The sequence below is a fragment of the Rhinatrema bivittatum genome, chromosome 4 (assembly GCF_901001135.1).
Source record: "Rhinatrema bivittatum chromosome 4, aRhiBiv1.1, whole genome shotgun sequence".
Classification (NCBI taxonomy): domain Eukaryota; kingdom Metazoa; phylum Chordata; class Amphibia; order Gymnophiona; family Rhinatrematidae; genus Rhinatrema; species Rhinatrema bivittatum.
In genome coordinates this window covers 164756902-164770064 of record NC_042618.1, presented here as the reverse complement: position 1 = coordinate 164770064, position 13163 = coordinate 164756902, and the positions used below count along the sequence as shown (strand labels likewise).

The 13163-nt window shown below is 46.3% G+C and overlaps 1 protein-coding gene across 1 annotated transcript in view; it reads left to right on the top strand.

The window, feature by feature from the left end:
* DNAH17 (dynein axonemal heavy chain 17) overlaps positions 1-13163 on the top strand; it is a 1486981-nt gene that overhangs the window by 1397619 nt on the left and 76199 nt on the right. The window contains exons 68-69 of the mRNA XM_029599137.1: positions 11603-11773; positions 11871-11993. Of these exons, the coding sequence (XP_029454997.1) occupies positions 11603-11773; positions 11871-11993 (294 nt within the window). The remainder of the gene's footprint in view (positions 1-11602; positions 11774-11870; positions 11994-13163) is intronic.

Genomic DNA, 13163 nt, shown 5'->3' with positions numbered 1-13163 from the left:
ATCTTCAGGGACCTTTTCTACTCCTGGTCATATACTTAGATGATATCCTCATTTTTTCCAAGTTTCTTTCCGCTCGCTACGACCATGTGAAGCAAGTTCTGTAGAGACTGCGCAATCATCATCTATATGCCAAACTAGAAAAATGTGAGTTTGAGAGAAGAGCTCCCCTTTTTGGGGAATATTTTCTCACAGGACAAGCAGGATGGTAGTCCTCACATATGGGTGACATCATAGGATGGAGCCCAATCACGGAAAACTTCTGTCAAAGTTTCCAGAACTTTGACTGGCCCCTACTGGGCATGCCCAGCATGGCACTAACCCTGCAGCCAGCAGGGGTCCCCCTTTAGTCTTCTTTTTTCTGCGCAGCAGTAGCCTCGCGGTTAAGAACCTCTGCAGAGATTCCTGAGAGGAATTTTCCTCACGGAATTGCTAAAAGTTAATTTGCCCCACAGGGTTCCCTCCTTTAACTTTTTTCAGACCGCGGTACTCCGGTAAGTTTTTACCCGTTTTCTGTCAATTACCGTCGAGTTTGGCCCTCGCGGCCTACTGGCCGTCGACCGTACCGCGGCTCGATTTTTTTCTATGACCATGGTGTCGGGGTTTCGTCGGTGCCCGGACTGTAACTCGCACCATGTCCATTACAGATCCCCATAAAGTCTGTGTAATGTGTCTTGGACGCGAGCACAATGTCTTGACCTGCACCAAATGTGCCCTAATGACACCAAAAGGTCGCAAGGCCAGAATGGAGAAAATGGAACTTCTCTTCCGTACTCAAACCCCGACTCCATCCATTGCATCGATGTCATCAGAACCGGCACCGTCAACTTCGTGCCAGCATCGACCACCGGCCGGTGACCGTCTGGCATCGACGACTTCTCGGCCTTCGACACCCTCTACTCCCCCACAGGACCGAGGGGATCTTAGGGAGAAACATCACCATTGGCACCGAAAGACTCGGACCATCGAGGGAGCGAAATCATCGACCTTGCCATCGTCTGAGCCGCCGTCGAAAAAACCCCGTCCAGAAAAGGCACCGATCTTTTCAGCGACCGGGTCACCGAAGCAACCCTCGCCCGACAGGGCATCGGGAGCCTCAATTCTGCCTTTAACGGTGGTCCCTCCGGCTATGCCTCTGCCTCCTTCTTCTGTTCCGGAGCCGGGACTGCTTGCTCCAGGTCTCCGACAAGAACTGGACCGGATGGCTCAGGAGGCCATCCACAAGGTGATGCAACGTCTTCAGGTTCCTCCGGCACAGACACCGGTACTGATTGCGGAACCGACCATCGACCCGATTCCAGCAGCATTGGCACCGCTGCTCTCCAGGATGGAAGCGCTTATGGCCGCTTTTCCACCGATGGACCCCGGGTCACCGATGACTCCGGAGCCCTCCTCGCTTACTCTGTCATCGGGAGGAGAAACACCGTTCCACATACCTCCATCGGGAGTTTTGCCTCAGCCATCGAGGCCAATACGGCCGTCCCCACCGATTCCGATACGTCCATTGGCGCCATCAAGCCATCCATCGTTGCTCTTGATGACCACGCCGGGGCCTTCCATGCCTTCATCGGTGCCTCCGGTTATTCCTTCGATGCCTTTGGAGCCTAGACCAGGGCCTTCAGGTATCCAACCACCCCATCTCCCTCTAGTCCCTAGAGGGACAGGTACTGATCCTTATGATACCTGGACTGATGACTCCTCACCAGACACTGATGATTTGCCATCACCACCTTCACCCACTGAGAGTAGAAAGTGTTCTCCTCCAGAAGACCCCTCTTTCATAAATTTTGTGAAGGAAATGTCTGAATTGGTTCCCTTCCAATTACAGACTGAACAGGACGATAGACATCAGATGATGGAGTTGCTACAATTCCTGGATACTCCCAAGGAAATAACCTCCATCCCTATCCACCAAGTTCTTCTGGACCTCCTCAAGAAGAACTGTGAACATCCTGGCTCCATTGCACCAGTCCACAGAAAAGCTGACACTGCCTATTTGGTGTAGTCAGCTCCAGGCTTTCAGAAGTCTCAATTGGATCACCAATCTGTGGTGGTTGAATCTGCGCAAAAGAGAGCAAAGAGGTCAAAACCTCACACTTCCTTTCCCCCTGGCAAGGAGCAGAAGTTTTTAGATGCCATTGGTCGCCAAGTCTTTCAAGGATCAATGCTGATTTCCCGAATTGCTGCTTATCAGCTTTATATGACCCAATATATTAGGGTCATTTTTAAGCAGATACAAAACTTGTCAGACTCCATGCCTCAGTCACTTCAAGAACAACTTCAAACCCTAGTTAACAAAGGTTTTGAGGCAGGCAAACATGAGATCAGATCATATTATGACATATTTGACACCGCAACCAGAGTATGTGCAGCTGCTATTTCAGCAAGACGATGGGCCTGGCTCAAGTCTTCAGACCTTCGCCCTGAAGCCCAGGACAGATTGTCCGACCTCCCCTGCGTAGGGGACAATCTCTTTGGCGAGCAGATTCAAAAGACAGTGGCTGAATTAAAGGATCATCATGAGACTCTAAGACAGCTCTCTTTGATACCTTCGGACTATCCTTCCAAACAGCCTTTCCGGAAGGACTCTAAAAAGACATTCTTCAGACCGAAGAAGTCCTACCTGCCACCAGCCAGATCCCGTTTGACGAGACCATTTCTCAAAGCACAGTCTCGTCAGTCCCGGAAACAAAAGCCACAAACAGCCCCCCAGCCAGGCCCTGCTTCTGGCTTTTGACTCTCGCATAGAGAGTAGCAGCCAGCTTCTGTTATCCCACATACCAGTGGGAGGTCGATTGTGCCACTTCAACAACAGATGGCACTCAGTCACCTCAGAACAGTGGGTTCTAGCGATTATAGCTCAAGGATATCATCTCAACTTTCTCTTCATCCCGCCGTATTCCCCACCTCTAATGACGTGGAAAACATCCGACCATTCACTGCTCCTGGAGCAGGAGTTCTCCCTCCTACTCCAGTCCGCAGCAATAGAACCAGTACCATCCCCTCAGCAAGGCCTAAGGTTCTATTCCCGGTACTTTTTAATCCCCAAAAAATCAGGAAGCGTTCGTCCAATCCTGGATCTACGAGCCCTAAACAAGTACCTCCAGAGAGAAAAGTTCAAGATGGTAACCTTGGGCTCTCTTCTTCCTCTTCTACAAAGAAGAGACTGGCTCTGCTCTCTAGACCTTCAGGACGCATACACTCATATCGCGATTATTCCATCTCATCGCAAATACCTGAGGTTTCTAGTAGGCCACAAGCACTATCAGTACCGAGTGCTTCCATTCGGCCTCGTGTCTGCACCACGAGTCTTCACAAAATGTCTCATCGTAGTTGCAGCCTTCCTCAGGACTCAAGGTGTTCACGTCTACCCTTATCTGGACAATTGGTTAATCAGGGCTCCGACTCAGCAAGCTGCTCTGTCGTCCCTACATCTCACCTTACACACTCTCATTTCGCTCGGATTTCTTGTCAATTACGACAAATCCTGCTTAGTCCCATCTCAAACCTTATCCTTCATTGGGGCAGACTTGGACACCTTGCAGGCAAAGGCTTTCCTACCTCGACAGCGAGCTCTCACTCTTGTGTCTCTGGCGGATCGGCTGCAGTCATAAGAACATAAGAAATTGCCATGCTGCGTCAGGCCAAGGGTCCATCAAGCCCAGCATCCTGTTTCCAACAGAGGCCAAAACCAGGCCACAAGAACCTGACAATTACCCAAACACTAAGAAGATCCCATGCTACTGATTCAATTAATAGTAGTGGCTATTCCCTAAGTAAAATTGATTAATAGCCAATAATGGACTTCTCCAAGAACTTATCCAAACCTTTTTTGAACCCAGCTACACTAACTGCACTAACCACATCCTCTGGCAACAAATTCCAGAGCTTTATTGTGCGTTGAGTGAAAAAGAATTTTCTCCGATTAGTCTTAAATGTGCTACTTGCTAACTTCATGGAATGGCCCCTAGTCCTTCTATTATTCGAAAGTGAAAATAACTGAGTCACATCTACTCGTTCAAGACCTCTCATGATCTTAAAGACCTCTATCATATCCCCCCTCAGCCGTCTCTTCTCCAAGCTGAACAGCCCTAACCTCTTCAGCCTTTCCTCATAGGGAAGCTGTTCCATCCCCTTTATCATTTTGGTTGCCCTTCTCTGTACCTTCTCCATCGCAACTATATCTTTTTTGAGATGCGGCGACCAGAATTGTACACAGTATTCAAGGTGTGGTCTCACCATGGAGCGATATAGAGGCATTATGACATTTTCCATTCTATTAACCATTCCCTTCCTAATAATTCCTAACATTCTATTTGCTTTTTTTGACTGCTGCAGCACACTGAGCTGACGATTTTAAAGTATTATCCACTATGATGCCTAGATCTTTTTCCTGGGTGGTAGCTCCTAATATGGAACCTAACATCGTGTAACTACAGCAATGGTTATTTTTCCCTATATGCAACACCTTGCACTTGTCCACATTAAATTTCATTTGCCATTTGGATGCCCACTCTTCAAGTCTTGCAAGGTCCTCCTGTAATATATCACAGTCTGTTTGTGATTTAACTACTCTGAATAATTTTGTATCATCCGCAAATTTGATAACCTCACTCATCGTATTCCATTCCAGATCATTTATATATATATATTGAAAAGCACCGGTCCAAATACAGATCCCTGAGGCACTCCAGTGTTTACCCTTTTCCACTGAGAAAATTGACCATTTAATCCTACTCTCTGTTTCCTGTCTTTTAACCAGCTTGTAATCAACAAAAGGACATTGCCTCCTATCCCATGACTTTTAAGCTTTTGTAGAAGCCTCTCATGAGGGACTTTGTCAAACGCCTTCTGAAAATCCAAATACACCTCATCTACCGGTTCACCTTTATCCACATGTTTATTAACCCCTTCAAAAAAATGAAGCAGATTTGTTAGGCAAGACTTCCCGTGGGTAAATCCATGTTGACTATGTTCCATTAAATCATGTCTTTCTATATGCTCTACGATTTTGATCTTGAGAATAGTTTCCACTATTTTTCCCAGCACTGAAGTCAGGCTCACTGGTCTATAGTTACCCGGATCGCCCCTGGAGCCTTTTTTAAATATTAGGGTTACATTGGCCACCCTCCAGTCTTCAGGTATAATGGATGATTTTAATGATAGGTTACAAATTTTTAACTAATAGATCAGAAATTTCATTTTTTAGTTCCTTCAGTACCCTAGGATGTATACCATCCGGTCCAGGTGATTTGCTGCTCTTTAGTTTGTCAATCTGGCCTACTACATCTTTCAGGTTCACAGTGATTTCGTTCAGTTTGTCTGAGTCATCACCCCTGAAAACCATCTCCGGAACTGGTATCTCGCAAACATCCTCATTAGTAAACATGGAGGAGAAGAATTAATTTAGTCTTTCTGCAATGGCCTTGTCTTCCCTAAGAGCCCTTTAACCCCTCTGTCATCTAAAGGTCCAACCGACTCCCTCACATGTTTCTTGCTTCGGATATATTTTTAAAAGTTTTTATTATGAGTTTTTGCCTCTATGGCCAATTTCATTTCAAATTCTCTCTTCGCCTGTCTTATCAAGGTTTTATACTTAGCTTGACACTGCTTATGTTTTATCCTATTTTCTTCATATGGATCCTTCCTCCAATTTTTGAAGGATTTTTTTTTTGGCTAAAATAGCCTCTTTCACCTCACCTTTTAACCATGACGGTAATCGTTTTGCCTTCCTTCCACCTTTCTTAATGCGCGGAATACATATGGATTGCGCCTCTAGGATTGTATTTTTAAACAATGTCCATGCCTGTTGAACACTTTTAACCTTTGCAGCTGCACCTTTCAGTTTTTTTCTAACTATTTTCCTCATTTTATCAGTTTCCCTTTTTAAAATTTAGTGTTAGAGCTGCAGATTTACTTATTGTCGCCCTTCCAGTTATTAGTTTAAATTTGATCATGTTATGATCACTGTTGCCAAGTGGCCCCACCACCGTTACTTCTCTCACCAAATCTTGCGTTCCACTAAGAATTAAATCTAAAATAGCTCCCTCTCTTGTTGGTTCTCAACACTCAACGACTGCACACCATTTTCTCATCCTCCTGGGACACATGGCGTCCTCAGTCCATGTCACACCAATGGCCTGCTTGGCCATGAGAGTCATGCAGTGGACTCTACGGTCACAATGGACGCAATCCATTCAGCCTCTGTTGATCTTGGTCCGCGTAACCGACTCACTCCGTCTGTCTCTCGCCTGGTGGACAAATCAAATCAATCTTCTACAGGGCTTGCCCTTTCAGGTGCCAGACCCTCAAATAATTCTCACCACCGATGCTTCCAACTTCGGATGGGGAGCCCACATGGCCGATCTGCAGACACAAGATTATTGGTCTCCAGAGGAAGCCAAACACCAAATAAATTTCCTGGAGGTGCGAGCAATCAGATACGCTCTCAGGGTATTTCAGGATCGCCTCTCCAATCAATTCATCCTGATCCAGACGGACAACCAGGTGGCCATGTGGTACACCAACAAACAGGGAGGGACAGGCTCCTATCTTCTGTGTCAGGAAGCTGCACAGATATGGGTGGAGGCCACCTACTTGCCGGGAGTGGACAGTGTGTTGGCAGACAAGCTGAGTCGCACTTTTCAACCGCAAGAATGGTCTCTCAACCCTTCAGTAGCGAACTCCATCTTCCAGCAGTGGGGATATCCTCAGATAGACCTCTTTGCATCACCCCAGAATTGCAAAGTAGGCAATTTCTGCTCTCTCACTCGCAGCCAACATTATCCACCAAGAGACACGCTCTCCCTCTCATGGGCAACCAGTCTCCTATACGCATTCCCTCCACTTCCTCTTCTCTTGAAAACTCTCGTGAAATTACGTCAGGAGAAGGGAACCATGATCCTGATAGCACCTCACTGGCCGCGCCAAGTGTGGTTTCCAATACTTCAGGATCTCTCCATTCGCAGGCACATTCCTCTAGGAACAGACCCGCTTCTAATCACTCAGAACAACGGGTGCCTTCGCCACCCCAATCTTCAAGCCTTGTCCCTGATGGCATGGATGCTGAAAGGTTAATTCTTCAACCACTTAACCTTTCTGAACCAGTTTCCCGTGTCCTGATTGCTTCACGGAAGCCTTCCATGAGAAAATCTTACTCATACAAATGGAACAGATTCACGTCATGGTGCTCTTTTCAGGCCCTTGACCCTTTTACCTGTCCAATTCCGAAGTTTCTGGACTATCTCTGGCACTTGTCAGAGTCAGGTCTAAAAATGTCCTCCATCAGAATGCATGTCAGTGCGGTAGCTGCCTTCCATAAAGGTGTCGGGGATAGCCCTATATCAATACAACCCCTTGTAACACGTTTTTTGAAAGGCTTGCTTCACTTCAAGCCTCCACTGCGTCCTCCGGCCCCTTCTTGGGACTTTAACCTGGTTTTGGGTCAGCTCATGAAACCACCATTCGAGCCTCTTCACTCTTGTGAACTTCGATATCTCACATGGAAAGTGATTTTCCTTCTGGCAATCACGTCAGCTCACAGAGTTAGTGAATTACAGGCCCTAGTTAACTATCCGCCTTACACTAAACTTCTGCAGGACCAGGCAGTACTCCGCACTCACCCTAAAGTTTTACCTAAGGTAGTTTCATATTTTCACCTCAATCAATCCATCATACTACCAACCTTTTTTCCCAGGCCCCATTCCAATCCAGGAGAACAGGCTCTGCATACCCTTGACTGTAAACGGGCTCTAGCGTTTTACCTAGACCGTACAGCTGCCCACAGGGAAAACACTCAATTGTTTGTCTCTTTCCATCCTAACAAGTTAGGGAAGCCTGTGGGTAAGCAGACTCTCTCCTCCTGGTTGGCGGACTGCATATCCTTTTGCTATCAGCAAGCAGGCATTCCATTTCAAGACCGTGTTAAAGCACACTCTGTGAGGGCCATGGCGACTTCAGTAGCACACCTACGATCGGTGCCACTTCCTGACAATTGTAGGGCTGCCACTTACAGTTCTCTCCACACCTTTTCAGCCCACTATTGCTTGGACAAAGCCGGAAGACAAGATTCCATCTTCGGCCAGTCTGTCCTTCGTAACCTGTTTACAATGTGACGTACCAACACCCTTCCGCCTGCCCTTTAGGGTTCAGGATGCCCTCAACCAAATTTCATCCCAGGCCTAGTGCCTTGCACGCCTGCGTACATTTGGTGCATGCTCGGACATCCTCAGCTCGGTACTCACCCATATGTGAGGACTACCATCCTGCTTGTCCTGTGAGAAAGCAAATGTTGCTTACCTGTAACAGGTGTTCTCACAGGACAGCAGGATGTTAGTCCTCACGAAACCCGCCCGCCACCCCATGGTGTTGGGTTTGTTTCTTATTTTATTTTTCGGCTTTGTAACAAGACTAAAGGGGGACCCCTGCTGGCTGCAGGGTTAGTGCCATGCTGGGCATGCCCAGTAGGGGCCAGTCAAAGTTCTGGAAACTTTGACAGAAGTTTTCCGTGATTGGGCTCCATCCTGATGATGTCACCCATATGTGAGGACTAACATCCTGCTGTCCTGTGAGAACACCTGTTACAGGTAAGCAACATTTGCTATCTCTCGCCAAGGTCTCAAGATGGACCCCTCCAAAGTAAAGGCCATTCTGGAATGTCCCCGTCCCATCAGTCTCAAGGCCTTGCAACGTTTTCTGAGATTCGCCAACTATTACAGACAATTTATTCCCACCTACTCCTCCTTAGTAGCCCCTCTGACCAAGGAAAGGATATGACATCAAGAACTTGCTTGAAGAAACCACTCGAGCTTTTGAGCAACTTAAGATGGAATAAACTCGAGGTCTGTGCCTTCATCATCCTGATCCGACCAGACCTTTCATTCTGGAGGTAGATGTGTCCACCCTCAGGATAGGCGCTGTCCTCTTACAGCATAAGAATGATGTTCTCGTGACTTACTCTTACTTCTCTAGGAAATTCTCCCTGGCAGAATGAAACTATACCATAGGAGACAGAGAGATGCTGGCAGTTAAGCTAGCCCTCGAGGAATGGCAGCACCTGTTGGAAGGTGCCCAGCATCCTGTTAACATCTGCATGGACCACAAAAACCTTGGGCACTTTGTACAAGCCCAGAGATTGAACCCCAGATAAGCCCACTGGTCTCTGTTTTTCAATTGGTTTGATTTTGAGTTTCAATACCATCCTGCTGACAAAAAAACATTGGGCTAAAGCGCTTTCCCGGTCATTCGATACAGAAGAGGTACCGGAACCCTTACAACCTATTATTGACCCAGCTAAGATTGTAGTGGCAGCCACCCTCACTGACCCGTCCATTAAGATGGTGGTTCCCCAGCACCTACAGCAAAAAGTTCTCGAATGGGCTCATGACTTCCACCTGTCTGGACATTCTGGCGATTCCTGCACTCTGGAATTGATAGTGCGTTACTACTGGTGGCCTTGCTTGAAGACCAACATACAGTGTTATATGAGTTTCTGACTGTACACAGCCATGGGGGGCTGTTACAGCCACTGCTTGCTCCCACAGGATCTTGGACCCATGTGGCCACAGAGTTTATCTGTGATCTGCCCCTCTCCAGTGGTCACATCACTATATGAGTGATTGTCTACAGATTCTCCAAGATGGCCCATTTTGTTCCCTTGCCCAGACTCCCATCAGCCCCTGAACTTGCCAAGTTTTTTATACAGTTTTTTTCACAGACTCCCTCACCACAGACACTCAGACCGGGGGTCCAGTTCACAACTAAATACTGGAAGGCCCTTTGCCAGAAGTTTGGTATCATCCTTGATTTCACCTCAGCTTACCACCCACAAAATAATAGCCAGAACAAGCGAGTCAGCCAGGGCCTCAAGACATTTCTTTGCTCCTACGTGAAGCAGGGACAGGATAATTGGGTTTCCTTGCTTCCCTGGGTGTAGCTTGCCCATAACCACATTGGCAACACCACTGGATCCTCACCATTTTACATCATCTTTGGATGCCATCTGTATACCCCACCACCAATTCCCACATTGGATACTTTCCAACAGCCACCCTGGAAAGACAGGCCCTCCAAGACCTATGGGTTAAGACCCAGCAGCTCTTGGACTTAGCTGCTCACCAAGCCAAAATTCAAGTGGACAAGAAAAAGTCCACTTGAACCTCCAATCTGGTACTTTGGTATGGCTTAGTACCAACAACCTCAGGCTGAAGATGTCTTCTATGAAATTTGCCCCTCAATTTGTGGGACCTTTTCCCATTGTGCGACAGGTGGGCTCAGTTGCGTATAGGCTCAGGCTCCCAGCATCGCTAGGCATATATAACGACATTCACGTCTCCCTGTTAAAACCTGCAGCCTCTAATGGTCAGGCCGAGCATGGCTTCAAAAATCTGAACTTCTCATTGAAGAGGACACCTAATTTGAGGTGCAGGAAATTCTTGACTTCCGCAGGGTCTGCAGCATCCTACAATATCTCATTGCTTGGAAGGGCTATGGACCTGAAGAGAATACTTGGGAGCCTGCTTCAACCTGAAGCACCCCAACTCTTAAAGGACTTCCCCAAAAGGTTCCCCAGCAAGCCTAGCCCAGAAGACCAGGGAGGGAGCTTTGGAGAGGGGGTACTGTTATGACCCTCACCTCTTTTCCGAAGTGACTCCGGCATTGCTGCCAGCAGCATACTGCTATAAGGTCCCAGGATAGATCTTCCCCCAACTCTGGACTGCCTTTATGGGTCCCCTAGCCAGGACTTCCTGTGGCGCTGACTGATGTCACATCCTCCAGGAGTATATAAGGAAGTCTCTTGCAACCAGCCAGCACTCGGCAACAGGTCTCCTGGTGCCTTTGTGTTCCAATGCATGTTGCTATCCTTGTCCTGTTCCTGCCTTGTACTTTGTTCTGTGTTCCTTGTTGTGGTTCTTTGCCTTGTCCCTTGCTCCTCTGTGCTCTGTTTCCAATTCCTTGTCCATCTGCTCTTGTTCCAGTTCCTGCTTATTCCTTTCCTTACTTGTTCTGTTGGTCCTGTCTGTCTTGTCTGTTCTGTTTATCTCAGACTGACTTCCTGGATCCTGACCCTGGCCTGGCCTCCATCCTTCTGCTGCCTGCCCTGTCTACTGGCTTGATACCCGTTCTGCTGTATGCTTCCTGCCTTGACCCACACTTGCCTGGGCTCTTCTCTTGGATTGCCCTGGGGACCCACCTAAATCCTGCCAGCCCCTGGAATCCAAGGGCTCAACCTGTGGAAAACGAGGCTGGTATAGGCAAAACTCCAGTCAGTCCTGCCATAGGGTTTATGTGCCAGCCAACAGGGTGGGACTAGTGGGCTTGTTCACTAAGCAGCATCAACCGCACCACGGCACTAGGGGTCAACTTCTCCAACAGGCGTTACATAAGAGACTTGGGAGTTTCATTTATTATGGAAAATGGTTAAAACCAACAGGCATGATCAAGGGAAATGGGGCCCCTTAGTGAGCAGCAGATTTCAGTATGGGGCAGTGATGCACTAGGTGTTCAGTCCTTTCTCTGTTTGTATAATCTATTTATACTCATATCAGTGAATACCTTTTTCAACTCCCATGTGATAGATATGAATGCTCTGTCTCTTTGTTTCTAGGCCTTCACTGTGGTGTTTGAGAGAGCCATTCTGCGAACTCCTCCAGCTGAAAATGTGAAACAGAGGGTGATCTGTCTGACCGAGGAAATCACATATTCTGTTTTCATTTATACCAGCAGGGGTCTCTTTGAGAGGGATAAGCTCATTTTTACAGCACAAGTTGTATTTCAGGTACAGGGAAATCAAATAATAATAGTCATTGTTCAGGCATCTTGTATTCATTATTACCAAAACTTCCAACGTGTTCTGTTTTGTAATATTTTACTAGGTTTTGTTAATGAGGAAGGAGATAAATCCGGTGGAACTGGACTTTCTTTTGCGCTTTCCTTTTAAGGCTGGAGTTTTCTCACCAGTAGACTTCCTGTCACATCAAGGCTGGGGTGGAATTAAGGTGGGTTGAAAAAGTATAATAGAATAATAGTTTGAGTTTATATTGCACTTTTCATCCAAACTTTATGATCTGTGGTTTCTTCTTTTATGGATGGCCTGAAAGTCTATTTATAGTGAGAGTAAAGAACTCATTAATAATCACTGTATTTAACTGTACAAATAAAAAAGGGGGTCTCCATGGTAAACCTGGTTTCTCCGTGGACAAGCATCACATAACAACCACACAAGTTGGGTGATGTCATCTGTTGGCGCCAATTCGGTCTGTTTTTTCTTTTAGTCTACATACTTCTGGATTTTATTCTGGGCATGCGTGGGACTTCTTCCTGTATGTGAGAGAGGAACAGATGGCACCTGTGTAAGGGGCAGTTCTGAGAGAGGGGTCAAACTCTGGGAGTGGAGATAGAGTGGAAGGGATTGAGCCTAGCGGGGAAGAGGAGAGAGGGTGGAGGAATTAGGGGGCCTGAGAAGACAAAGTGAAAGGAGACTGGTCAGGGGAGCAGGGAAAGAGGGTGGAAGGGACATTCTTACAATGTATTTCTAAGGAAATTCTGCTCAAAATATTTAAAACTCTGCGTCTTTAAGTAATAGCTTTTTTCTGTATTACATTTTAAATTACTTAAATATTGTCAATTATATTGTTATTTTGATCAATATAAAACATGCATAATTTTGCATAATTTTCAATTTTTTTGCTCAGAATTCCCCCAGGAGTAACCCTCATCAAATACAGAATAAAGAGACCATAAAGTATACATAGAAACAGACAGACAAAACTTGAACTGGAAACCACGATGCAACAATGGAAAACAGAAACATCACCATCCTTCATAAAACATCAAATAATATAATCAAGAAATATAAAACATCAATCACAATAGTAAAACCATACTAACAAAAAGAATAAGTATTTCAAAACAATTGACAAATTGAACAGCCAATAATAAAACTCATCTAAAAATATTGCAAATGGCAATAAAATATTTCAAATCATTAGATACCATCAAATAACACCCAAATTTAAAATTAATGAAGATATTAAAAATCCCCTACTTCCATACCTAGGAACTTTTGATTTTCAGATGTCCTGAGTGTTGCGATTCCGGGGCAGTCGCAAGCGGCGACTCTCTGGCACTGACTCCGGACTGGTGAGCAACGACCCTCTGGCACTCGA